A 27,570-nucleotide genomic window follows, 5' to 3' on the forward strand; every position below is an offset into this window, starting at 1 on the left:
GTTAGTTCGACATATGAATAAAAACAAGATACGAAGAATCGCATACGATTTTCAGTAGGGGAGTTTTTTTTGCCCCCCGCTCGTATTCGGAAACCAGACTTTTGATCCGGCTCATATTCAATAGCACTGATCCTTGAACCCGTAGAAATCGATTGGCGAAAGTTTGACATCGCTGTCTCTTTTCGATCTCTAGTTAAACGAGGAACAGACGGAGAGACGGACAAAACCATCACATAAGGGGTATTTTTTTCTTTCGCCTGGTATTATACAGGGTGTTTTTTTGGGAGCTTTAGTTAAACGTTTCTGGGAAAGTAAAATACGTAGGTTTTTGAAAATTTGTACTTAGGAGTTACTCTGAAGGCCGAATCGATGTAAAATATTTTCAAAATGGCCGCACTTCCGGAAACACCGGAAGTAGATAGTAACTTCGTTATTTTAAATGGCAACCCCTATTTTTTATTGCATTTTTGGATTCTACGTGAAATTTCAGTTCTTTTGATACCCATATGTCGATATCTGCCATTTATGGTTTTTAAGTTATTTTGACTTTAAGAAAAAAAATGGCGGATGCAGATGGTACCTTGATAATGGATTACTTGAAAAAGGTTATAGTCATGGCAACCCATTTTTATCAGTGCATAGAGAATGAATAGGGCTTTCTTTTAGTGTACTTAAAAAAAAGTTAAGTTGCGTACAACCGCACCTATGGAGATCCAAATTTAAGAAACTTCAAAGTCTATAAACTCAGTTTTTTTAAATGGAATGACCATGTTCTTAATATTGCATGAGATAGAGAATCGAAATTGGCATATTTTGATATTACATGTTCCTATAGCTATCTTTAACAGTTTCTGATTTATTCCCATTTCATTGAATTGATTTAGGAATTGATGCCATTTTTTTTCGCATTTTCTTTTTAGTAGTTGGCCATGATTTTATAACAATCGAATTTTAAACAAATCAAGGAATGGATTCTTTAATACCACTGATTCTAGTTCTAGTCTAAATCATTCATTAATAAATAAATCATTTATTAAGGATATAGGACAGAAAATTTTTGAAAAATCTAAACAGAGTCGTTCAACTGAATTTCTTAAACAACGTATAAGTCTGGAAATTAAGAGAGGTAATGCGATATCTGTTCTAGCAACAATTCCATACCAAAAATGTTTCAACGAAGTTTTTTATATTTTGCATTGAATTTATTTTGTTAATCTTGCATTTTCAATTCAATTAATTTTCTTAAATATTCTCTTGTAGAGCTTTGTATCACTTGTGTTTCAACGGTTTGTTTTTTTTTTAGGGGTACAAAATTTCCAAAATTCATACAATTTCGTTCTAGTTTTCGAATGAATGTACGGAAAGCACGCGCCGCGATTCTGCCCATTTCACCATAAATAACAATTAAATTTCAAAATAGATGAAACCACTGCGAGTCATTTTTCGATTTTTGAAAAACTTATGTTAACCTATAACAGTGGGTGATGGATTAGTGTCACTAGATTTGTTTAAAATTCAATTGTTATAGAATCATGGCCGACTACTAAAAAAGAAAATCCTAAAAAAATAGTGTCAATTCAATAAAATGGGAATAAGTCAGAAACTGTTAAAGATAGCTATAGGAACATGTATTGTCAAAATATGCCCATTTCGATTCTCTATCTCATGGAATAGTAAGAACATGGTCATTCTACTTAAAAAAACTGAGTTTTTAGTCTTTGAAGTTTCATAAATTTGGATATCCATAGGGGCGGTCGTACGCAACTTAACTTTTTTTTAAGTGCACTAAAAGAAAGCCCTATTCATTCTCTATGCACTGATAAAAATAGGTTGCCATGACTACAACCGTTTGCAAGTAATCAATTATCAAGGTACCATCTGCATCCGCCATTTTTTTTCTTAAAGTCAAAATAACTTAAAAACCATAAATGGTAGATATCGACATATGGGTATCAAAAGAAGTGAAATTTCACGTAGAATCCAAAAATGCAATAAAAAATAGGGGTTGCCATTTAAAATAACGAAGTTACTATCTACTTCCGGTGTTTCCGGAAGTGCGGCCATTTTGAAAATATTTTACATCGATTCGGCCTTCAGAGTAACTCCTAAGTACAAATTTTCAAAAACCTACCTGTTTTACTTTCTCAGAAACTTTTAACTAAAGCTCCCAAAAAAACACCCTGTATACGCAATTCAAAATCTACGCTATACAGAGTGTTACATATAAGGTTTCGAAAAACTGGTAGCACGTCTTTGAATAGGTTTTGCCGTATGTCCTTTCCTATTTTGCAAAATTTTTTTCAAAAAAAAAAGAAACAAAATTGTCGAATAGTTTTTTAAAATCACCTTTCCAACAAAAGTTATACCTACACATATGAAAATTGGAATTTAAAGAACTTAATTTTAAGATGGATTGAACTCGCAAATATGACGTCTCACCTCTGCGCAATGGAAGATTTAACTTAAAAGTGGCATATCGTAAAAATCTTGTTGTACACGTTCAAGGACAAAATACGTACTGGGGGGGGGGGGCTACGTTCACTTGGCCCCCCCAAATGTTTTTTTCGGATTTCTAAAAAACGATAATGGCGCAAGAGTTATTATCGGTGGCGCATATGAGCGCATAACGAGCGCATTCATTTTAAAATAATACGACTATGAAATCTCTCAGTGGGGGGACCAAGTTAACGGACCCTATCTCGGTAAATATCGCTTGTATACAACATTTTTCTATATGATAGTTGTTAAACATTTTATTTCCCATAATAAGGCAGCTTTCAGTTGTTTTTATTTCAGAAAAAAGTGAGTAACGAAAAACAATTGAATTTTTTTAAATGGCAGTGCACCTTTTCATTCGGCTCATTTGATAGCAAAATTTTTTCCCTTTTCAATGATATAACATGTTAGTACCCTTACTGGTGAAATTTATTCAAAAACATTTATTATAATTAGATCAATATCATTAATCCAGATATCCTCCATCAAAATAAAACAAATGAACGTGTCGGTTTCTTATTAAACCTTGAAGACAAACGAAATTAGCAGTACAATGGTTTTCATCGCAATGAATGTTCAAAATATCCACCATTAAGCTGCAAGGCAGTGCCATAACCGGCCATAACCTATCACAAAAGCTTCAAATTAATTTCTTCTACCCGGATGCTAACGTGTTACGTCATTGAAAAGAGAAAAAAAATCTCTATCAAATGAGCCTAATGAAAGTGTGCATTGCAATTCAAAAAAAATCAATTGTTTTTCGTTATTCATTTGTTTTCTGAAATACAAACAATGGAATACTGCCTTATTATGGGAAATACAATGTTAAACAACTTTCATATAGAAAAATGTTGTATATTTACCGAGACATACACTATATTCCATACACCCGGTATATACCTATAATAGATGTATTGGAATGATATCCAATTCACGATAAGGGGCGAGGGGGAGTACTATGATTGACACACTCCAGCGTATAGAAGCCACTCCTCGCCCCGTCTCCCGATCTCGATAAATACAATAAAGGAAAACCCCGTTTTCAATCCCTCTTCTTTGCAGATTCCGAAAGTGCAAGAAAACAATCGACAATCAACTAAAATAAACCAATAAATACATACATTATTAAAATCGAAGCGAGCGATCAGATTTGATTCCATAGCTTTTAGGTCCAATTTCGGATAAGAAATAGTATACGAGTACTATACAGGGTGTAGCATCTAAGACTTCTCGGATCATAATTCCTTTACCATAAAAGATACCGCAAAATTGTAGGCAATTACCGCCGGCATATTTCTAAAATATTTTTGATCACCAGGGGCGTACTGTATTCCAGCAATTGTAAGAATTGAACATCTTTTGTTTCATCATGACAATGATGGCTTGTGCAACCCAGTTTGTGCAAATGGCTTGAGCGTGTAAACCGACCTTTAGTCCAAAACTTAGCCGCCGTGCGATTTAGTTTCTATCAAAAAAATTTCGAAAAACTGTCAAATGTTGACCAAAAAAATTATAATAGTGAAATCGTTAAAGTTAGGGGTATAACATGTTACATAAAAAAATAGGTATTTTTCAAGTACGTTTCCAAATCAGTAATCAAATATGGGGTATTCCATTAAAAAAAACGCTAGTTTGATACGCCACTGGAATACAGCACGTTCCTGGTGATCAAAAGTATTTTAGAAATATGGCGACGGTAATTGTGTACAAGACTTTTTTTGGTATCTTTTATGGTGAAGGAATTATGATCCGAGCTGTCTTAGGTACTACACCCTGTATATCAAGAGATTTTGAGGTAAGTGTATGTTTTAATACAGAAGGTGAATTCTGTCGCCCGAAAAGAAGACTCTTGAAAATAGATTTGAGTCGACGAACAAAAGGGAGAGTTGTTTATGCAAAACTAGATAATGGAGTGTAACCAGTTTTCTAAAATTCCATAACTTGGGTAAAATAAAATACAGGTAACTAATTAACCGCCCTGTCAACTCCAAGGTCTACCTGCATTGAGTTGAGGGTTTACGTTCGGCAAACAAAAAGCTTTTCAAATGAAAATGGTAATACTTATTCACAATAATCTCCAAACACGAAATGAAGAAAGACAACTTTGTAATTTCATGTAGGTACTCCAATGAACAAAGAGAAATCGAATATTTTAGAGGAAAAATGCTGTTGATGCAATAGACTTGAGGACATCTGATTGTTTCTTCATTTTTTAGTTATTTTGAAACTCGTATTTTAAGCCCTTGTACTGTTTTAATTAATATAATAGGTACAGGAAGTGAAGAAGTGGGTACCGACAAAGGGAATGCGGCAGTGGCGTAGCATGGAGGGGGGGGGGAGGTTGGAGGGGCGGTCCGCCACTTTAGTAGTTGTGGCCGCGTCATACCCTAGGTATCCTGCCAAATGGATTGGCAGAGAAGGTGCCATAGAATGGCCACCACGGTTTTCCCCAATTGACCCCCATTTCTTTGGGGACATTCGAGAACGACTAAGACTCCATTTGTCATTATTCCAGAGTTAAGACACAGAATGTAGGCAAAGAGACACTTTTGCAAATATCCGTGTACTGTAGAGTGTCAATACAGAATGTATTATTACCTCGATTATTACCATGACTACGAGTAGAGGAGACAATTTCTGAGCATTTAATAAAACAAATATCAAAAATTGAAAGGTGTAATAGTTATTTATGTATTAAGGGCATAATGGTGATGTTTATATTCTCGAGGGCCGATAGGCCCGAGAGCTTTTTAGTCGCCCGAGAGTATAAACATCAGTTTGTGCCCGTGGTACATACAAAATTTTATGTCTTACAAATCGTTTTCTTCCTCGAAGTAAATCTTCGTTTACAAAATAATTCATTATGTTTGATCAAGTATGGGTGGTTCGAATTTGTTAAAATGGAATTTATGTCTTACCTAACTTATAGCACATTTATTTGTGATATCGCGGCATAAAAGTACAACTTATGCCCTAGGGCATTAAGTATCACCATAGTAACTCATTTATACTTACCTAATGACAAACAAACATATATTTGCAGGTCATTGACATTCGAAACGTCAATATTAATTGTAATACCTATAACTAAATCACAAGATTGGCCTTATTTCGAAATAGTTTCTGGACTTCTCCTCATATCACGATTAAAATGATTATTTAAAATTACGTTTAAACGTTTGAATGGTTTTAATACACATTATTTTTGTATTTGCCCTGGTGTTTTTAAATTAATTTATAACCAGATCATCCAAATTGGATTTTGTGGGTAGTTAAAATGAAACCCCCGAAACTGTTAGCATAAATTTGTCGTTTGTACTTTCATTTTTTCAAACGCTTATAATTTTTTTTAACGCCAATTACTGGGCACAAATCGGCACAATCGAAGCACAAATATAATTGCCGTTAATTTTGTTGTTTGTATTGTTAACGTTCTGGTACCTACTTCGCGGAGTCGCCTTACATCACTGTTTCCTTTAACATTAGACCTATCCTTAAAACAAATCCTTGGAGTTTTGTATAATTTAATTTTCCTGTAAACTTCTTGAAAAATTAGAAATAATAATATGAATATAAAATTGGGGATTATCTGAGCACGTATATTTCAAAAGTACAATAACGTAATCCAATATGTCCACTACTAATTCGCTTCTAACATAGAAAACACGTGTTCAAAATGAATTTTCGTATTGGAAACGTTGTAAACTAGCCTCATATTTGCTTCGGAGTTTGGTTACATGATAACGAGATCAATTTTGAAACTTCGGGGCTTTGCAAACGAGAAGTTTGAACCTCTCATTTCAAAGAAAACCCTCGACAAACTGCATAAAAATGGTGGCTTTTAAACTACGTACATGGTGCATTAATGTAATTCACCGCACTGTTAATACTCGGCTTATAATAACATGGGGGTGAGTTATTAATATGAAAGGGGAAACATGCTGCATAATTCGCATTTCACTTCTCATACAAATATTTTGGGTCTCTGAATTTATTATGAAAATGCATTCCTGTAATTGGTCTATAACTTTTCTGCTCCTAGCAACTTTTAACAACAAGTCGTAAGCATAAGAAATTAACTAGTTTCGAAAAAATGGAAAAAATGCCATGGTTTTACAAAAGCAATTCCTTGTCGATAGGTACTTACTAACTGATTCTATAACTTCTGCCAAAAGGACGCCGTCACTGCAATCAGTGGCCAACGAATTAACTCTCTTTTTGCTGCGAGCCTTCTCCAAATAATGATTCGCCCAATCCGTGTAAATCTGCAACAAAAATAAATACTCAGATCGAACAGGTATATAACTTGGTTTATGACTCGCAACCATCAAGCGCCATCCATTAAAGGGTAACTTACGAAAAATAAGCAATTTACGTTATTTCGGTAGAATCTTCACCCCGACTTGGCCATAATACCGAGCGCAATTTTGTATTTAACTGTATCAACCCTCCCGATCTGCGTAATCGAGCGAGCGCTTATTACACAGTTCAGAGGCGTCTGTCAGGAACTTTAGAATTATATCGTGAATATAGTGGAAGGAAATGGGAGAATTTCAACAGTTATCCTTTCCACGAGACTGCAAATGAGTTTAAACCGCATTGTTCTTGACAAAATCTTATATTGGCTTCCATTCTACTTGAAAATGTGATGCCAAACAAGATGTCTTAAGATGGAAATCTCTTAATTAACTCGTTACGTATGTGGTAGCACGTCATTTTAAGCTGTTTTCCCGTTCTCAGCTGGGATTATTCAAATTTAGTTCACAGTTCGTGTTACAGTAGTTTTTAAAATACTACAAATTTTTATCTAAAACAGCATACAATTAGGAATTGATGGTCATCAAATCGTAACATTTACGCTTCCCAATAGTTCTAGGGTACTATTTAGTTAAACAAGAAGTTATGTCACGTCTATACAGGGTGTCCCGTGACTCGATGGACATAGCTTAACACCATATTCATTGGTCAATTTTAAGTCGAAATTGCACTTTGTCCAAAACTCAACAATTAAAGAGTTACGGAAAATATTAATTTTAACAATAAATCAATCTAGTAGGCCATGTAATTGTTTTGTCATACTGTTATGGTGACATACGATAACATTTTGTTATCTTAGGGGGGGGGGGGCGCCCGCATTAATTATTTCCTGAGATGTTGTTTCTGAAAGTAAAACGTGCATAACTTTTAGATGTGAGAAGCAATTGGTAAACGCTTGGGCCGTTTCGGTTCAATCTTTGCACAGTGACTTACATGCTACAAGGCTATGGAAAATGGGACAAATCGAATGATCCGTAGAATCACTCCGAGGTGCTCAGCCGCTTTTTTTAGATCCGCTTTAGATGTTTATTTGACCTAATTTGGGTCTGTCGCCCCATTGTCTGCCTTTGGTTTTGAATTACACGCTGGAAATAGGTCGTATTATGTTACTTCTGCAACGCTCTAAATTAAACGGAGCTTGGTAAAAATGAGCTGACTTTACAGAATTACGAAGCCCAGTATAGAGCCCTGAGAGCCCGGCGAACCAATGAAAATTAATAACGTATCGTCGCCATGAAGTGGACGTTAGAAAATTACTAAGTAGCTAGAGAGGGGATTATTATTCACGAAATTAAAGCATTCGCGTTTAGACAGTCAATGCGAAAAGATTCAATGATTAGCGGTGGGCCAGTTAAGGTCCAATTAGATTAGCGTTCGGATTAAGCGAGCTTAGAAAAACTACTTAAGTAAATTTAGGGTGACTTTGCAGCCCAGTTAGAAAGTTTTTGAAAAATCATCATTAGTTACCCAAGTGGAAAAATTACGTGAGCAGTACAAGTGCTACAATTGGAGTGATTAAAAAGCGAATTGTAGTTCCGACTTCCGTGCAATATTCAGCATAAATCGAGTGTATAAGTTAGTAAAAGAGTGCCCGTTCACAAAGAATCACAGTTTGTCATAAAAACTATGCCAAGGTGATGCCGATGCCTAAGTGCATATTTCATTGTGCGAGTTCAAAAAGCTGACTATCCTGCAGAGTCCATTCAGTAAAAGATAGCCCTCTATTCTAAACAAACGTTTTCGTAACCGAATCCCATGGAAAACACATATCGGTGCAGTACTATCAAGCAAAAAGGGAGGTGAAATTCGACACACGAAATTGTAACAAAGAAAACTGTTTGTAAAATCAAGTAATACTAAAGTTCATTATTAGTGTCACAAAACACAAGGCAGTTTGGTGTAAAAGTTCACTTAAGAGATTTAAATCAAGTTTTAATAAAAATCCAATTAATCTGAGTGTGTATGCAAAACGTTCTTTTCGGAACAAAGTCCACTGACCAGTAAATAAATCAACATCGAGAGCAGATCAATCTTGACAATTCAATCAAAGAGTAGTTCTTTCGTAAACATGCGGAGTTAAAGGAGCTAAAGTTTAGTAAGTGTATAGGCATGTTTGTAATTTTTTCTGGTTGCAATTTCCCGTTTAATAGAAAACAAAAGAAATTGCTAACAAGTTACTTGCAACGAAAGTACCGATGCACAGCCCCCTACCGCCCCCAATTGTAATCCATCGAATCTTCCTACTGGACGACGAGATAAAATGCTTTTTATGTAAAGAAAAAGGCCATACAGCAACAAATCCGCCACTACAACATAGTGGGCAAAAGGAATTAGAGAAACAAACAATGGAAGAAAGTTGTGAAAAACGTCCCAGAGAATTAACAGAAGAAAGCTCCTTAGACAGTGGATCCCATTTAGAAATGAATGACCGAGACTCTCGGCATCTCAGCAAGAGCAACCAAGAAAAAGACTAAGAAGGCAAAAAACAAGAAAATAAGAAACGGAAAATATTAGAAGTAAAACAATTAGACTCAGAGGAACAAAAAACACAAGAGCTCCTTAAACCAGTAGAACCGACCCTTACAGAAGACAATTACCTCTATATTTACACTGCAAACTTTAACTACATTTATTTTAGAAATGAAATACCATACACGGGAAACAATGAAACCTCCGAACCAGAAGGGGAACCGTCAACACAACGCCAAACCCCCAACACACAATAATCAAACTATTTATGTATAAACAGTAACTGAATTTTGATAATTGGTTAAAATCATTTATTCGTTAAATTAGATAAAATGAATCTTGTAGTTAATGTATGGTCCATTCATTACCACTTAGATTAAAAAAATAAAATTTAATTAATTTTTCGATCAACCCCGTATAAATTATTACCGCAAACAATATATCAGGTGTAAAAATTGTTTGTAGAATCCAAAAATGTACAAAATATACAAGGTGTAGCCATTTCAATTTCGAAATTGAGAGTTATCATTTTTACTGATATGTCACCCACCTGCAGTTTTATAATCATATTGGCAATTCTGCCTAAGTTACAGGGGGTGAGCCTATAGTTATAATTTAATCAACTGTTGCCAACATTTCATTTCAATAGCACTCTCCAATAAAAAGTACCCGAAGACATGCACAGATGAAGGACCGAGCGGAAGAAGGTACTTTAACAAAATTGCAACACTCTTCAGAAAGAAATTTGAAAAACGTGCGAGTGAACGGAATATCTATGTACATAGCAACTTTTCTATTTGAAACAATGTGTCAAAAATTAGATTTTTTCAAATGCTTCTCCGCCTCAACAATTGTTCAACATTACATTATACAATAGCAGGGATGCCCTAATTTCAAATTTCGAGATCGGCTCACATTATTATAATTATTATTATAAAGCCTTTCAGTTAAAAAGTTGCTTTATGAAATATGAAATGGAAATATGGCGTTTCTGAACGCGAACTTTCATTACGATGAGCCGAGATTTAATGAGCAAACTTCCGTTAAAAACAAAGCTACAACCAAAGGTGTAATTATAAAATAGCGGAATAATAATTAATAACCTTAGTTTTTTACGTTTATATATTTAGAAGATCATTAGGTTGCCTACAACAAAATCACAGTTTCGTTGGACAAACAGCTAAAAAAATTACCGCAACTCTAACCAGAATGTACACTTTTTTCCCGTTAGATGTAACATCCCTTTCAGTTGGCGTCATAAATAAAAATTGCTGCCATTTCAAAACTTGCTAGTATTGAAGGTTTGCAAGAAAATGACTTCGAGAAGTTGTTCAATTTAATTTAAACAAGTTACCCTACTCCACTATTAATTTTATACCGCGAACACACCCTTAATTTAGATTCGAACCCGATCCGTTTAAGCATTGTACTAAGATGAATAATTGGAAAATGTAAAAAAAAATTGTATGTGTGTATATATACCAGTTTTTCTTGCAAATTTTGTTCCTTCCCCTTTGCTCATCTTGCAAAGCTATGTAAATAGTATAAACCGCTTACGTCGTACTCGAGGGGTAAACGCAATTTAGTTTTCGCCTTCAATCACCTCAATTTCTGCAGATGTTGCGAAAAACTCTACATTTCCCGGGTTTACCTTTGCTTATACTTCAACGACGGGCGTTTCTTTTGTGGATACACGAGACAATTCCCAGTTTTAATCAATGTCAATGTCATCCCCCATCCGAAACCGAGACATATGATCCCTTCGAGTTTTCGAATTTTGTAGGATATTTTCGTTAGAGACGCCGAGAGTAAAAGTATAGATTTTCGGATAAGTTGCGGATAAAGGTGGCGTAAATAATGCAGGGCACGTACTACAGGAGAACCCGGAGAGTGTCGAGTCAGAAATAGAACCAAATAGGGAGAGAAAAACTGTGCTGTCAGTCACCCTATAAGCTTCCTGGAAGCTACCTTGCATCGCCGTGCATCATTGCCAAATTTAGAGATGTTTTAAAAATTATTACCCTCCTCTGCTTTATTATGGCCGACACGTATCCGTCTTTTTGTACTGAACGAAATGGAATAATTTGGAGTTCAGTACTTGCAATTCGCGACTTTGGTACATAATTGCTTATCAAAGCAATGAAAAGAAAGGGTGTAGGATTATAGAAAAGTTTTCGAATTGCAGATGGAAACGTTTACCTACTTCAAGGATAGTTTAGAGACGTGTCTGTATTGTATGATAATTCAATTAATAGGATAAAGCACACAAGCATTAATACCACATTAACACCCGCTAGTGTTATTAAAATGCAAAGAATGTAGAAGGATAATAATAGGTAAAGAGAAAATCTGAATTAATTTAGTGTATAGATTATGCGCCAATCCCGAGTACCTAATTATAAATTCTGTGATTAATAACAACCTTACGTTAAAGTATTAAATAAACAGCAACAGTTCTAAAGAAATTAATGATCCTGGAATTCCTCAATAGTTATTTATACATAAAAGTCCGGAAAATGACACATTACTGGCGAGGAAAAATTGTTAATGTTTTTAAGAAAGAATTCAGCTCTGAGGGGTATGGAATACCTCAATTAATACCCCCCCCCCCCCCCCCCCCCCAGTTGCCGAGGATTCTTTGATATGGTATACATAAGGAATAGAACATTGAATCTTCCTTTTCCTAGGATGTATACCATCAGGGGCGGACTGGCCCGGGGGGGCGGGTGGCGATTGCCACCTGGCCTGTACGTCATAATGGCCCGTTGGAAATTTATAAGTATGTGCTGTATTTAGTTTCTTGCACTATTCATAAATTATTAACACGTTTCTCTAATTGGGGTTGATGTTAGGTTGTTAAAAAATTAAAAAATTCTGTTTTAATTGAAGTGTTTTACAATGAATTTACCATTTTTTGGCGTAGCATGAAAGTGCTGAAATACAATGATAGGCGACGCGCCTCGTTTGGATTGTATATTTTGTTACTTTTAATTATCAGCTGCAATTTAAAAAAAAACTGTATTGTAATTGATTTCCGAAAAAGGAGTACCTTAAAATGAAGCAAAAAATGTTTTTGTGGTGCACCGCAGAGCTACCCCCCGCCACCTTCATTACTACACTAATACTTTAATGGCCCGTAACCTATGCAATTCCACCTGGCCCGCCCCTGACTAGAAAACAATTTCGAAAGAAAATTCAAAGGGCTGTAACTTTTGAACTAGTAGCCCAATCTTGGAACTGTTTGAAATTATGGATTCTACAAGCCACATTCTATAAGAAAATTTTTTTTCCGGATCGATCTGAGACAATTTTTTTTTCGGGGCTCAAAAAAAAGGCAGTGTATAACCTTCCTTTTTTACCAAAAATCGACTACACCAAAATTTCTCGGGAAAACACTTTTTCTTATTAATTTGGGTGCGTAGAATCTAAATCAATTCGTACTTTTTCGATCAGACTTCTCAATCAAAAGTTATAGACTAGAAACCAATTTCGAAAAAAAATTCAAAGGGCTGTAACTTTTGAACTAGTAGCCCAATCTTGGAACTGTTTGAAATTATGGATTCTACAGGCCACATTCTATAAGAAAATTTTTTTTCCGGATCGATCTGAGACAATTTTTTTTTTCGGGGCTCAAAAAAAGGCAGTACCTTCCTTTTTTTACCAAAAATTGACTGCACCAAAATTTCTCGGGAAAACACTTTTTCGTATTAATTTTGGTGCGTAGAATCCAAAACAATTCGTACTTTTTCGATCTGACGTCTCAATCAAAAGTTATGGACTAGAATATACCATACCCCCCAAACCCCCTGGTGCTCCATTCTTCTCTGAAATGATTATTGCTTTAGGCACCTGCACTATCATTTTTAAAAAGGGCCATCAAAAGTAATACCAGAAGACCCTGTGGTATAGATGCTCCTTAGGAAAGGAATATTCGACGATTCCTTATGAAAAATTTAACAATATTCCTTAGAACTGAACCTGTTGAGTAAGAAGAGACCCGGGGGTCCAGGGGATATGGAATACACCCCCTACCCCCCAACGCCCGAGGATTCGGTTTCAAGGGATTTAAGGATATAAGATCTTATAAGAACATTGAACCTTTCTTTTTTGTGGAGGGTATTGTATACCCCCCAAACCCCCCGGTTTTATATTTTCCACGAAACATTGAGTGCTTTTGGTACATGTAGCACAATTTAAAGAAAAAAGGGGCCAGTGAATTTAGTACAAGACTATGGGGTAGGGATGATTAGGAAAAGAAGATTCGAGAGTCCTTTATTAAAAAGTATAGGGCTGAACGTTTTGAGGAAGAATTCAGCACCGAAGATCTGGGGCGTAAAGAATACGGTAGAACATTGAATCTTTCTTTTTCCACACAATAAATTTAATTAAAAGTAATTCATATAACCAGACCATCCAAACTTGATTTTTTGGACGTTTCTGTAATAGTATTTGACATTATTAGCCAGGTAAGTGAGTTATTACTCGCGATAGGAGTTGAAGTTGTCATCCACAGAAATTAAAAACCATTACCTGGCGTATAATGCACAATATTTTACTTGTTACTCATTTATAAATAATAATGAACAAATTTTTATGGCACTTAAAACGTGTGCCGAGTGTCGAGTGCCCATTCGATCCAGAGTGCATATTATAATTTTGAGGTTGAGGTAGCACAAGAAATTGACATTGTGGACCCAATTCATTATTACAATAGCAAGTGTACAGTAGCACAGATTGTAGTTAATCTGTGTAGTAATGTATGCTCATTCGTTTAAGGTAGGAGGAGAACTGAAAATTCTACATAAACCATGGATTTACAGGGTGAGTTTTTTTCAATGTTTAGTATAGAGGGTGGCGACTTGCGTCAATAGGGATTTTAATGTAAAATTCATAACATGCGCTTATTGGCTCCCCAAATTATTTTAGAGCAAAAATGTATTAAGGTTTTTTGTAGAAACAAATTTTTTACGCCAATCAACCGTATTAGTTTTCAATATTTTTCATATAAAGACGGAAAATTGGGAAAATAAAACCCGCATCTTTTTCAATAATCTGCGATGCCATGGAATTTTCTAAAACAAAAAGATATCCAGTTATCAATTAGCAACAGTTCGAAATGAATTTTATGATCGACTGTCTTGCAGTTAATGGTGACTTATTCGAACATTTATTGTAAATTGTTATATTAGGAAACCGTTTTTAGTAATTTGGTCTTTCTTTATGTTGAATTCGCTGTTTAAAATATATAAATACTTTTTGATAGAATTTGATTTGTTTTATGGCAGACATTCCATGGTATGACGGATGTTGCCGCAGTTTTGTACCTATTATAAAATTCCATGGCATCACAGATTATTGAAAAAGATGGGGGTTTTATTTTTCCAATTTTCCGTCTTTATTATGCAAAAAATTGAAAACTAATGCGGTTGATTGACGTAAAAAATTTTTTTCTACAAAAAACCTTAATACATTTTTGCTCTAAAATAATTTGGGGAGCGAATAATCGCATGCTATGAATTTTACATTGAAATCCTTATGATGCGTTACGCAAGTCACCACCCTGTATAGCATTCTATTTCTTTTAATAATAAAAATCTGTCAGGAGTCTATTTGGTAGGATAAAAAGTGTTCTGTTTTGCATATTTCACGCAATAGAGTAATGACAGTAACATGTAATGAAAAATAAATCCTCAATTCAAATTCCATATTTATAAAGAAACGGATCTCCTCCTTCGCAAACGGCTTCTGCTATTTAGACGAAATCGTAATGTGTGTCAATTGCGCAAATTGGTAGAAAAAATAGTTATTGGTACAACTAGAGAAGAAAGTGTTTCAAACTTTGAACTCGAGTTGAAAAACACTTTCCTCTCAAGTTTTACACATAATTTTTTTTCTGAAACTACAAACAAAATTGAAAAATTATCGTATGCAATAATGAAGTTTGACACATAGCAATCTAGATGTACGGGTATATTTCAATTTTAAACACCATTAATAAGATTAACGTAGCAATTGTTTTTTTACGTTCCTCCGAGCTTTCCTCACTCGGGAAAATCGTATTTTCTTCACCCATTTTAGAGACGAAAGTAGGTATTTGTTGCTAAAGTAGTTTCAGAAAATATTGTGTTTATGGTTGTTTAGAATTTAGATGACCTTTATACTTAAATTATAGGAAATAATTTTACTGTTCTTTGGTACCTATAGCTGTCCGCTAGATTAAATAAGTATTTTTATAGTAATTTTTATAGTAAACTTTTTCGTCATAGATTTCTTTCAGGGTTGTTTCGTTTTATGTTTCCGAAAAATGGAGATGGCAAAATTTAAACGCATTTCCTCTGGATTGCATACTTAATTGAATTCCAACGGTCATTTAAAAGTCATTAGGTGTAGAACAGATACGTTGGCTATTTTGTTCCAGGTCAGGTAGTCAAGTACTAATTGAATTGTTTATTTGAATGTTAATTAGGATGATGATATATAATTTACACGTACCTCTGTCCTCTATACTCTGGTATTATACTTCTTTGAAACTTTGGATGTTTTCAATCCTCGATTCAATCACTACATAGGGTTCGTTACTACATTTGTAAATAAATCTAATCTTTTTATTGTTCATATACCAAATCATATTCGGTCACGGTGACAGTTAGAATCATTACGTACACAGAGTTATGCAATAAAGAAGGAATGTTGATAACAATACAAACTTAAAAAGGCTTTTCGTTTCAAGATAATATTTATGTAAATCTCAAAATGCATCTCAACATTCTTAACTGTTTTCGTAAACAACTTTTAAGTTAATTAATATAACGGCCATGCATGTTTGGACAATTGAAACGAACCGTAAATTTAATTATTTAGGTGTGCGAATTACACATAAAAGTTAGTGCAGTCCGATGGAACGTGTTGACTGATTTTTTTCTTCCCTTCAACTTTATTTTCGCAATAAGGAAGATCGCATAATTGTTAGACTAAATGTTGAACACATTTTTCAAATATGAAAAAATTGGTAGCTTGATATAAATATAGGTCCCCCATTAACGCACCAATTTCAAACTATTTGTAAATGACGTAGATGACTTGAGGGAAATTTTCACACATGAATTTCGCGAGAGTGACGATAAAACACGACATTGAATCAAAAAAATTAAACCTTGCACTCTTTCGTCACTTTTTATGAAATATAAACGCTTAATGCATTGTAGGGCATCCGAACTCCGAAGAACAACCTTTGGGCCTCTTCCAGAGGACTTCTTTTTACCGCTTTTTCTAATCTCTTTAGGGCATGTTAGGAATTTTATAGACACTTTACAGACCTCTAAGGTCAAAACTGGTCAAACATCACATGAAAAACGAATTTTATTCAATTTACCGTTCAAAAACGATTGTATCAACATTAATCACTGGTTTAGTGAATTCAATTCACAATTCAAATATAATTATTCGTGAAGTTTCATCTGCTATTAAGAGAAAGGAGACTAGAAACCAATTTCAAAAGAAAATTCAAAGGGCTGTAACTTTTGAACTAGTAGCCCAATCTTGGAACTGTTTGAAATTATGGATTCTACTGGCCACATTCTATAAGAAAATTTTTTTTCCGGGTCGATCTGAGACAATTTTTTCTTCGGGCCTCAAAAAAAGGCAGTGTATAACCTTCCTTTTTTACCAAAAATCGACTGCACCAAAATTTCTCGGGAAAACACTTTTTCTTATTAAGTTTGGTGCGTAGAATCCAAAACAATTCGTCCTTTTTCGATCAGACTTCTCAATCAAAAGTTATTAAAGGATTCAATCCCAATTGACGATATACACGGTGTCCATTTTTCGAGTGCCATTATGGGGATCTCACTGATCTTAAGAGATAAAAAGTTGGTTAAATGGGGCCAAAGTTGCAAATTTCCGTGCTGAATAAGAATCTGAAAAGAAATTTGAAATATCTTCAATACTTTTGAAGATATCACAAAAAAAACGAAAATTTCTGATTTTCGTTTTTAATTTTTTTATGATAAACTAGTCGTAGTAGACAATTAGCACATTATTCGGACACTTTTTAATGGAGATTTCAAATATGGCATCCTGTTTTTAATTACGTTCAAGATGACGGAGAAACACGTGGAAACTTTAGTTTTTCTTATGGGCGCCATATTGAATTTTGACATTTTGGGATTACGTCTTTTTTTCTCTTTACAACGATATATCACACATGGTGGTTCAGTATCACATTTTTCCTAAAAATACAATTTTTCATTTTTTGAAAAGAGTGCTTTGGAAAAACAAAACGTTCTTTTGTTGTCAACAAAAGTTTGACAGTTTGATCCATCTGTCTGGTTGCAGCGTTGTCAGAGAAGTAGAAATTCGATTTTCATCTCAACCGCTTGCAAAATTGCCTGCTCATATTAATTGGGTCTATCACCATATTGCGGTCTACATCTTTTAAAAGAACCATATTCGCCCAAGTTTTTATGCAGCAAAGAAAAATACCTCAAACTAGGTTGTTGCCCCTCTGGATAACGCTGCAAGTATGTTGCAGCAGTCATGTGGGCATTTCGATGAGAAGTGTAGTAAATTTGGATCATATCTCTTTGATCTGCACTTGAAAAAGGCATTTTCGCATTACTAGCATAAACCTAAATGACACTACATGAAATAAGTCAACCTTTTGTTCACAACAAAAGAACGTTTTGTTTTTCCAAAGCACTCTTCTCAAAAAATTAAAAATTGTATTTTTAGGAAAAATGTGATACTGAAGCACCATGTGTGATATATCGTTGTAAAGAGAAAAAAAGACGTAATCTCAAAATGTGAACATTCAAAATGGCGCCCATAAGAAAAACTTAAGTTGCCACGTGTTTCTCCGACATCTGGAGAGTTATTAAAAACAGGATGCCATATTTGAAATCTCCATTAAAAAGTGTCCGAATAATGTGTTAATTAGAAATGTCTACTACGATTAGTTTATCATAAAAAAAATAAAAACAAAAATCAGAAATTTTTGTTTTTTTGAGATATCTTCAAAACTATTGAAGATATTTGAAATGTCTTTTCAGATTCTCATTCAGCACGAAAATTGACAACTTTGCCCTCATTTAACCAACTTTCTATCTCTTAAGATAAGTGAGATCCCCATAGTGGCACTCGAAAAATGGACACCGTGTATACTCGTATGTAATGAATTCAACTCTTTCAATGCAATTTTAGTCACTTGTGTAATGAATTCTTTATTATTTTTATAGGAACTACCTACAAGAGGTTCAAATTCAATTTTAGGATTGCGATTCTTTTAAAGTGATATTAATATATGAACCACAAAATCATTTTACCTTCTTTTACTTTCCAACGTTACCCCCAATCTGAAAGTCGTAATTTATTCGAGCACGAAGTTTTAGCAAGATGTGGACAAACGGAAGAAGAAAGAAAGGTAAAATCTTGAACGTCACTAAAACTGTGCACATTCGCGTCTATTGTTTCAATTGAAGCCAAGAAGAACAAAATTCGACATGACTGCATTGCTAAATGGAGACATCGCCCATTATTTCTACTAACTAATTTCATTTTGCAACATTTTATGCTCGCGTGGAGCGTAGAGATTTAGTTAAGAAACTAAACTTTACAATTTTACACTGCGATACTATTGAAAATACTTTTGGCCAGGAACACAAAAGTATAGTCAGAAACAAAATTCTGTAGTATATATCAGCTAGATCTGCTAGTTAAAGTCAAGATAAAATGGCGCCCACCCATTCAAAATTCTAACACACACACACATTGTTCATTTTGGGTCTGATGTAATATAGTTGGATTCTGCCCATGTAAATAGACCTATGCCGGCAAACAAAATGTAAGTACTAAATAACTCCAGGTATATAATTAATTAACAAATTGAATGTTCAAAACAACGAGATTTTTTCCAATTTAATGAAAGTAATTTGATTATTTGGATTGCCGAATCTGAATTTGTTTTAAATCAGTTTAGTAAAAAGTCTAGGCTAAAAATGAACCTTTACCTCCAATCTTTCAAAAAGTAGCAGTTACCATTTTCCATTTTCTTTCACACAAACCACAATAGATAGTTTAATTCACCACACTCAATTAACATCGCGAAAATTAGCCAAGTTGAAATACTCGATCCACCCCGAAACGCGAAACCAATAAATCCAAATTTACGCGTTATCATTTATTTGAAGCAGGTTTCTTTATTCGACGCGTTTGCCTACGTAAGTTGATTACTCACCTCTTCTGCTTTTGTCGATCAGCATATGTTTCATAGTAGATAAAAAGACCTTGGTTAAATTTCTATAATTTAGAAAAGATATTCGTTTACGAAGGGAAATTTTACTTTGGCCATGATCTAAAAATTAACACCATACTTTCATTTGGCACAATCTGATGGTATCCGCTCCTCAGGGTACACTCTAAAAAATTAAAGCAAATGCCTTTCAAGTAAGAAAAGACGATGACAATTTAGTTATAAAATTGAACTTTAAAAATATGGGGGGCCAACTTCACGCAACCCTCTAGTGCAACTAAAACTCCAAAATCTACCAAAAAATATTCCCTATATTTGTATTGTATTAATTACATATTATCAAGGAAAAAGGCCTTTATAGGTAAATTGTATTCCTGCAACCTTAAACACCATTCAAGGCACTGTTGAAGCGCAACCAAAGAATATTAAAAAAAATTAGTAGGCCAATACTATGCGATCAAAAATGAGTTACTGTCGAGTCACCTTTGGAATTTTTGTTTACATGGGAAATCGTACTTAACTTGAACTTCCAAAGGCGACTCGACAGCAACTCATTTTTGATCGCCCAGACGAAGTTGTGTTGTGTTTAAATGGTGGGGGTAAAAATGTACTAACAAAGCGGTTTTTTGTTGACCGTACCATCTAAAAATAAAAAAGAAAGTGTGCCAAACGGCTATCAACCCCCCATGAATTATTTCCTGAAAACTATAACTTTCTCGCGCGACCCCTGTTCCAGATAGGCAGAAATCGTCGAGACTTTTCTTGGTTGAGGTACCATAGTTATAAGCTACCGAATGAGAAAAGGACGAACTTATCTTTAATATATAAGAAAAAATAAAAAATAAGAGTTGGAAAACGCCCATCTAACAATAAAGTAGTCTATACATAAATTCTGCGTGCACTTTTAACGCAAGGGAAAACTGCGTAAAGTTGCCCCCCCCCCCCTATTTACAAAATTGATTTGACCTACACTGTATCTCTCACCGTTACGGAGATCCCAATGGTGAGTCCCAAATTTGAACCATCCTGAATCATACTGATTTTTAAAAAAAATGCTCCTAGATGGCTGTAACTTTAAAATTATAACCAAAGAATACTTTGTTACTCTTTGTTATAATGTAACATTTGACAGCTACTGGGATAACGGAAATTCTCACTTGTTTCGAGAAAAACTCACCCAATTTCCGCAGATGATTAACATTTTTACGGCCTTTAAAATCATATGTCACCCGATGGAGGGTTCATATTATTATTTTAAAGTGTGTGAGAGCTGGGGTGGTTAAGGAATGCAATTTAAATGGACTGTTTTTACAATTTTTGATTATTTATCAAAATTATAAATTACAATCGTTTTCAAATGATAGCCCCGTATACTGTTTCTATTTAAAATAAACGGCGTTCCATACTTGGAGAATTGGTTATATTCTAAGAAGAATTTATGTTCCTAATATAAATGATCTGAAAATTTCCCTGATAGTACGTCGAGTACATAGCTAGAATGGGGAAAATACTGCACTTTTTGATTAGAATATGCCACTTTCTGTGGTAATAGTTAATACCAAAAGGCAACTTTTGAGATAGGGGGCCACTCGGAAATCCGTGCAGGAAACCAAAATGGTGGCCGCAATATATTTTTTTGTATCTCTGCTCCTAATAGTCCGATTTTAATTTTCTTAATAATTTTTTTATTGAAAGCTCTTGTGACGAGGAAACTTTTTTGCTATATAACATTTATCTCTAAAACTTAAGGATTTAGCACAATTTTAAAATAGTGTTTTTTTTACGAATTTAAATCACAAGTAAGCTCTTAATTGTGCAATATCCCGGTCTTTTCGACAAAAAAGGCCATCGTTTAGAAATTCAATCGATACAACCCCAAAACTCCTTGTATCTACCCTGCAAGTTCGGAAAATTTCAATCATCAGGCACGAAATGAAGCATTATGAAAATTGAAAGGAAAAGCCTCCTCAATATTTTCTCTGAAAAACAGAAAATACACTCTGCTTTTTAAGTAATTAAAGAAACACTCAGTATATCAACTTTAACTCTTACTCTCGCTTTTACTTATCCTATTTTATTTAACTAGTTGGTTTAAGCTACGACGAATGTGAAATTTGGAGTGCTTATTATCCAGATCATGGGTTTTTTCGAGGGTTTTCTCTCGGGTTTTCTTTAAGAATATTAACGGAATATTATGATTTCCAAGTTTATACCTATTCATATAAGTTGAATCATTTTTATTATACAGGGAATCCACCTTCTGTAAGCGGACGATAGAGTCTCAATTGTTGAGATTAATGGTAACGGTTTGTTGGTACGAGAAGCCTGAGGGGAAGCCTAAAACGTATTTTTAGGTATATAGGGTGTTCTCGAGGGCAGCCTATACATTTTGATATTTTTTATAGGTATCCTCGGCTATCCTTTAACAAAAGAATTATTTTTGCAGGTCATATAGGTTTTTTTTCGTAATGCCAACCGCGAGGCTAACCGTTTTCCGGATATGCTTTTTATACAGGGTGAAAATTTTATCTTCAAAACATTTTTTAAAGAAGCTTTTTATGACATCCATAATTATAAAAAGTTTGCTACCAATCCACGTACATTCAATTTGGGGTCAGTAGCATACTTCTGCACGGTCAAAGGGGGCATACTGTTTTTAAATAGCAACCACTATTTTCTTGACGTAGTGAATTATTTGTCGATACAAATTGATACAATAAAACTCGTTTTTCAAATAATTGAATTTTAATATTCCTTTAGCTAATCGACTTCGAATCGTATAGACCGATTCATCATCAGACCTTAAGAGTCAGAATATTGTGCTGAATAATACAAATCCTTACATATTAACATTTGACGTGAACAAGTTACACATAAAAATCGGATTGAGCTTACTTGTGATTCAAATTCGTAAAAAAACACTTTTTTAAAATTGTGCTAAATGCTTAAGTTTTAGAGATAAATGTTATATAGCAAAAAAGTTTCCTCGTCACAAGAGCTTGCAATAAAAAAGAAAATTAAAATCGGACTATTAGGAGCAGAGATTACAAAAAAAATATATTGCGGCTAATGGCGCCATTTTGACGGCCACCATTTTGGTTTCCTGCACGGATTTTCGAGTGGCTCCCTATCTCAAAAGTTGCCTTTTGGTATTAACTATTACCACAGAAAGTGGCATATTCCAATCAAAAAGTGCAGTTTTTTGGCGTGCCCAACGTATACAGGGTGGTGACTTGGCTAGCGCATCATAGGGATTTCAATGTAAAATTCATAACATGCAATTATTGGCTCCCCAAATTATTTTACAGCAAAAATGTATTAAGGTTTTTTTGTAGAAAACAATTTTTTACGTCAATCAACCGTATTAGTTTTCAATTATTTGCATAATAAAGACGGAAAATTGGAAAAATAAAACCCCTACCTTTTTCAATAATCTGTGATGCCATGGAATTTTATAATACAAAAACTACGCCAATATCCGTCATGCCATGGAATGTTAGCTATAAAACAAATCAAATTCTATCAAAAAGTATTATATTTAAAACAGCGAATTCAACATAAAGAAAGACCAAATTACTAAAAACGGTTTTCTAATATAACAATTTACAATAAACGTTCGAATAAGTCACCATTAACTGCAAGACAGTAACCAAGTCGATCATAAAATCCATTTCGAACTGCTACTATAATTGATAACTGGATATCTTTTTGTTTTAGAAAATTCCATGGCATCGCAGATTATTGAAAAAGATGCGGGTTTTATTTTCCCAATTTTCCGTCTTTATATGAAAAAAATTGAAAACTAATACGGCGGTTTGGCGTAAAAAAATTTTTTCTACAAAAAACTTTAATACATTTTTGCTCTAAAATAATTTGGGGAGCCAATAATCGCATGTTATGAATTATACATTAAAATCCCTATAATGCGTTACGCAAGTCACCACTCTGTATACTATGACTACCTAGAAGCATAATGAACGAGATCTTTTTTGTTCCACCTGACAATAAGTAATATAAAGCAGAAATAAATTTCACGAAACAATTCGGTGTATGTTTGTTACTAAACTTTCAAATTAAAAACGTGTCATAAATCTTCTGTTCCGGAAACATTAAAACTTCTGTGAGTTATAATAAAAGTTATGGGTAATTGTGTAATAAAACGTTCTTTTGAACTTATTTTCACTTCCCATGTCATATTGGTCGAAATACAAATACGATCAATTTAGTGGCAGGGCTGGCAAAAATGGAATAAGCAAAACTACAAACCTTGCCGCTTTTCCACATCCCTTCACCATAAAAACTAAACTTCTTTCGAAAGTTAAGTTAATCAATAAGGCGGCAGTCATACGAGGTGTGGATGGTATGAAATATTCCATTTTATTAGTGGTCGTCTGATGCCTTTTTAACGACAGTCTTTTAGATGTGTAATTTTCTGAATCAATTGCAGTATTTCGATTGGCATCAGTTACATTTTACAACTAAGAATAACAGTGTTTCATTGCAACTTCAAAGACAATCCTACCGCTAAGATCAGTTGAAAACATGCAATAAAAAAGATGAATTAAAACTATTTGTGAAATTATTGATCTATTTCTATTTTTATGCAAAGTATGCTTATAATAGGTACACGAGCTCAAAATAAAGGGGTTTGTCCACCACATGTTACTACGTACCACAAACTTACTATATGCTTTACTCTATCTAAAATTACAGCTGTTAAACTTTAATCAACCTAAAAGCTGGCATTTCTCTTAGTTTCGGCTAATTTTAAAACCCATAAATAACTTGCACCCTATGATTCAACCTCAACATACAGCGCAAGCTTTTAGTAGCGCAAACTTGCTTCAAAATAGAAAACTTTAACAGATCATTAAGACAGATGATGCGTAATTTATTCAAATTTTCATACGAGCATTTATGCTTTTGTACATGCAAGGAAGACGATCTGTCAATTTTATACCGAAACGAAATAAACGATCTGTTCTGTTTGATAAATCTGTCAGTTTGATGGAACCTTGTTTACTTTTCAACTTCTGAGAGACAGCACACGCGACATAACTGATGAATGGCAGAATACATGGGAACCAAAAACAAATGGAATGATAAACGCATTTTTCATTTTACCTTTGAATCCGCTTCCGCTGCAGTGTGGGACTTCATATAATGCAATTTTGTTCGCAATTTCCGGTTTTTACGATTTGGGAAAATCCTCGGAGACGTCGAGGGCAACTTTTTAGGGGAATTTTTCGAAAGAAATTCCCCATATGTGGTCTTATCCGCCCGTCCGTCCGTCTGTTCATCGTGTAATTTGAGAACGAAAGAGACAGCGAGCTGAGTGTAAAAAAGTTCTCCTACTGAAAATCTCTAGGGCTCCACAATGACAAGAAGACCACAAAATCTAGTTGCTGTACATCAAATCAATGCGCTCAGAGCATGCCAGAAAGAGGAGATTTGTGCATCAAAGCGATGTGACTTGCAGTTTCACCTGTGAATAAATTAAGGGCTCTACCAATAAAAATAATTGAAAAATTTGTCCAAATTTGAGCATCATCCCGCTGTTATTAGGAAAAAACATTTCTTCGGGGACTTTTATTTATTAAACCAGACATCAACGAGCTTTCTAATGCTTTCCAGTGCCGAGATCTTGTCCCACATACGATGGACGGACGGAAAAACGCCCGTACTACCGCACTTTATTTTTTGAAAATGCGCTAAAAATCACTAAATTCTTTTTGACAAGAACTTTTGATGTAGATTTTGGATTGTGACAACTTGATCTTTTTTGCACAAGCTGCGCAAAGTCACGTTCCTTAGTTATAAAATATTTTTTTTAAATTTTAACCACAGATGGTTCTAGTAAATACAAGCATATCGCATATTGTAAAAGTCAGTTGTGGACATACTGCGCATGTCAACTTTCTTATTACAGATATTTTTTGAAATTTTAGCCTATTTAATATTGTTGCTGCAATTACGCGCACAAGCAGAATCGGCACTAAAACCGGTTGCTTTACCTGTTGTGTAGTTTAGGTTTAGGTAGAAAACCATATTTTGTAGTAATAACTTGTTAGCTCCCGTGCGAGCAAGATGTCAATGAAGCTATTAAAGACAAGTTAACCAATTACAATTTTTCTATATATTTCAATTTATCTACAGTCCACAACTATACGAAACAAATATTAATTTAAATAGAAGGGACGCTGGTGGAAAATCAGAAAATTAGTGTATTTAAATAGAAGTAAAGTAGGAATATGCGACAGATGGTTTGCATGAAACAGCCTGTATACGAGAGATTTACAGTCCGTTTTTTATCTACAGTCGCGTGTGAATTTCATTTCAAGTTAGCACCCCCACTTTAAAAATCGGTTTTCCGCATAACTAAGCGGGTACAAATTCCTTGCTTTTCTAGAGTAAATTTTCCATTTAATTCCGCACACGACTATACTTGGAAAGAATTTATATGGAGGTAATTTTTTTCGGAATCGAATTGATAGGAGGATGAAGTGGTAGATGACGAAGTAATGGACGTAAAGTTGCTACCGGAAGATTTAGAGCAGTGGTTCTCAACCTTTTTTTGGTGACGGAACATTATAGATTGTAAATGAAATCGCGCGGAACACCAAATGCCGGGGGGGGGGGGGTAATGCGAGTTTCAATAATACACATAATATACCGAGTGGCCCAACGAGAAGTATACAGAGGGCTTTTAGGGTACCTATTAAATTTAGAAAATTCGAAAAATCCTCGAACACGTCAATTTTGGGGGGACAACTTTTGGAATACAAATCACGAACCCAAGTTTCACCCCTCTACGTAGGGAGCTTAACCCCTAAAATTTTAAATGGAATCCTATGGCAAATGACACATTATTTTGAAGCCAATTTAATCGTGATTACTAATCTGCTTTGCTTTTTTAAATTCTAATATTAATTCGTTTCGAAGAACTGACAGGTTCACTTAAGTTTAACAAACAAATTGAAGCGTCAAAATAAAATTTTAATACAAGGTGACTTAGATCGCATTTGTTTTGGTTTAAAAAAAACAATTTCAAATACGAATTATCTGCGAAACGAATCAGTAGAATTTAAAAAGCAAAGCAGATTAGTAATCACGATTAAATTGGCTTTCAAATAATGTGCCATTTGCCATAGGATTCCATTTAAAATTTTAGGGGTTTAAGCTCCCTACGTAGAGGGGTGAAGACTTGGGTTCGTGATTTGTATTCCAAAAGTTGTCCCCCTCGAATACAAAATTGACGTGTTCGAGGATTTTTCGAAATTTCTAAATTTAATACCCTGAAAGCCCTCTGTATACTTCTCGTTGGGTCACTCTGTATAATAAATAATAACTGACTAAATTAAGAGGTAACATATTATATAATTATATTTCGCGGAACATTTGGTAGGCATTCGCGGAGCACCAATGTTCCGCGGAACGCTGATTGAGAACCACTGATTTAGAGTGTGGAACAGAATCAAGACGGCAACGACCAAATTCGAAAAAAGGACCAATGTATAATTGCATAAAAATATACAGGGTGCCCATTATATATGGAATATAGTATACAGGCTGATTCAAATTCGAGGGCCACCATGGGGATCTCGGGAACTGTAAGAGATAGGTAGGTAGTTTAAATTTGTGTATTTTGATGCTTAACAAAATGCAGTTTTGAAACTGAAAAAATTCCGACTACTTTCGGAGATATCCGGATAAAACGAAATTTTGCAAAATAGTTTTTATTTTTTACTGAAGTTATTCGAAATAAATAACACATTATTATGGCCACTTTTACCCCCTACAAGATGCTAGTTTTATTAAATCCCGCGTTTCGTCTCCGGTTGACCATCATCAACTTTGTATTTTCTTATGTATAACAAAAAGTAAAAATTACTTCCATAAGAAAAAACAAAGTAGATGATGGGTGACTGGAGAAGAAACATCAAACTTGAAATTTAAAAGTAACATCTTGTAGAGGGACAAAAGTGACCATAATAATGTATCATTTATTTCGAAATATCTTTTTAAATAACTTAAGTAAAAAA

At 34.4% G+C, this 27,570-nt stretch overlaps 1 protein-coding gene across 1 annotated transcript in view; it reads right to left on the reverse strand.

Annotated features, from left to right (window-relative positions):
• LOC116163074 (protein sickie-like) overlaps positions 1–27,570 on the reverse strand; it is a gene marked incomplete at its 3' end in the record, with an annotated part of 118,791 nt that overhangs the window by 74,995 nt on the left and 16,226 nt on the right. The window contains 1 exon segment of the mRNA XM_031476920.1: positions 6,644–6,761. Coding sequence (XP_031332780.1) covers positions 6,644–6,761 — 118 coding nt within the window.

This window comes from Photinus pyralis, unplaced genomic scaffold (assembly GCF_008802855.1).
Source record: "Photinus pyralis isolate 1611_PpyrPB1 unplaced genomic scaffold, Ppyr1.3 Ppyr1.4_LG2, whole genome shotgun sequence".
Lineage (NCBI taxonomy): Eukaryota > Metazoa > Arthropoda > Insecta > Coleoptera > Lampyridae > Photinus > Photinus pyralis.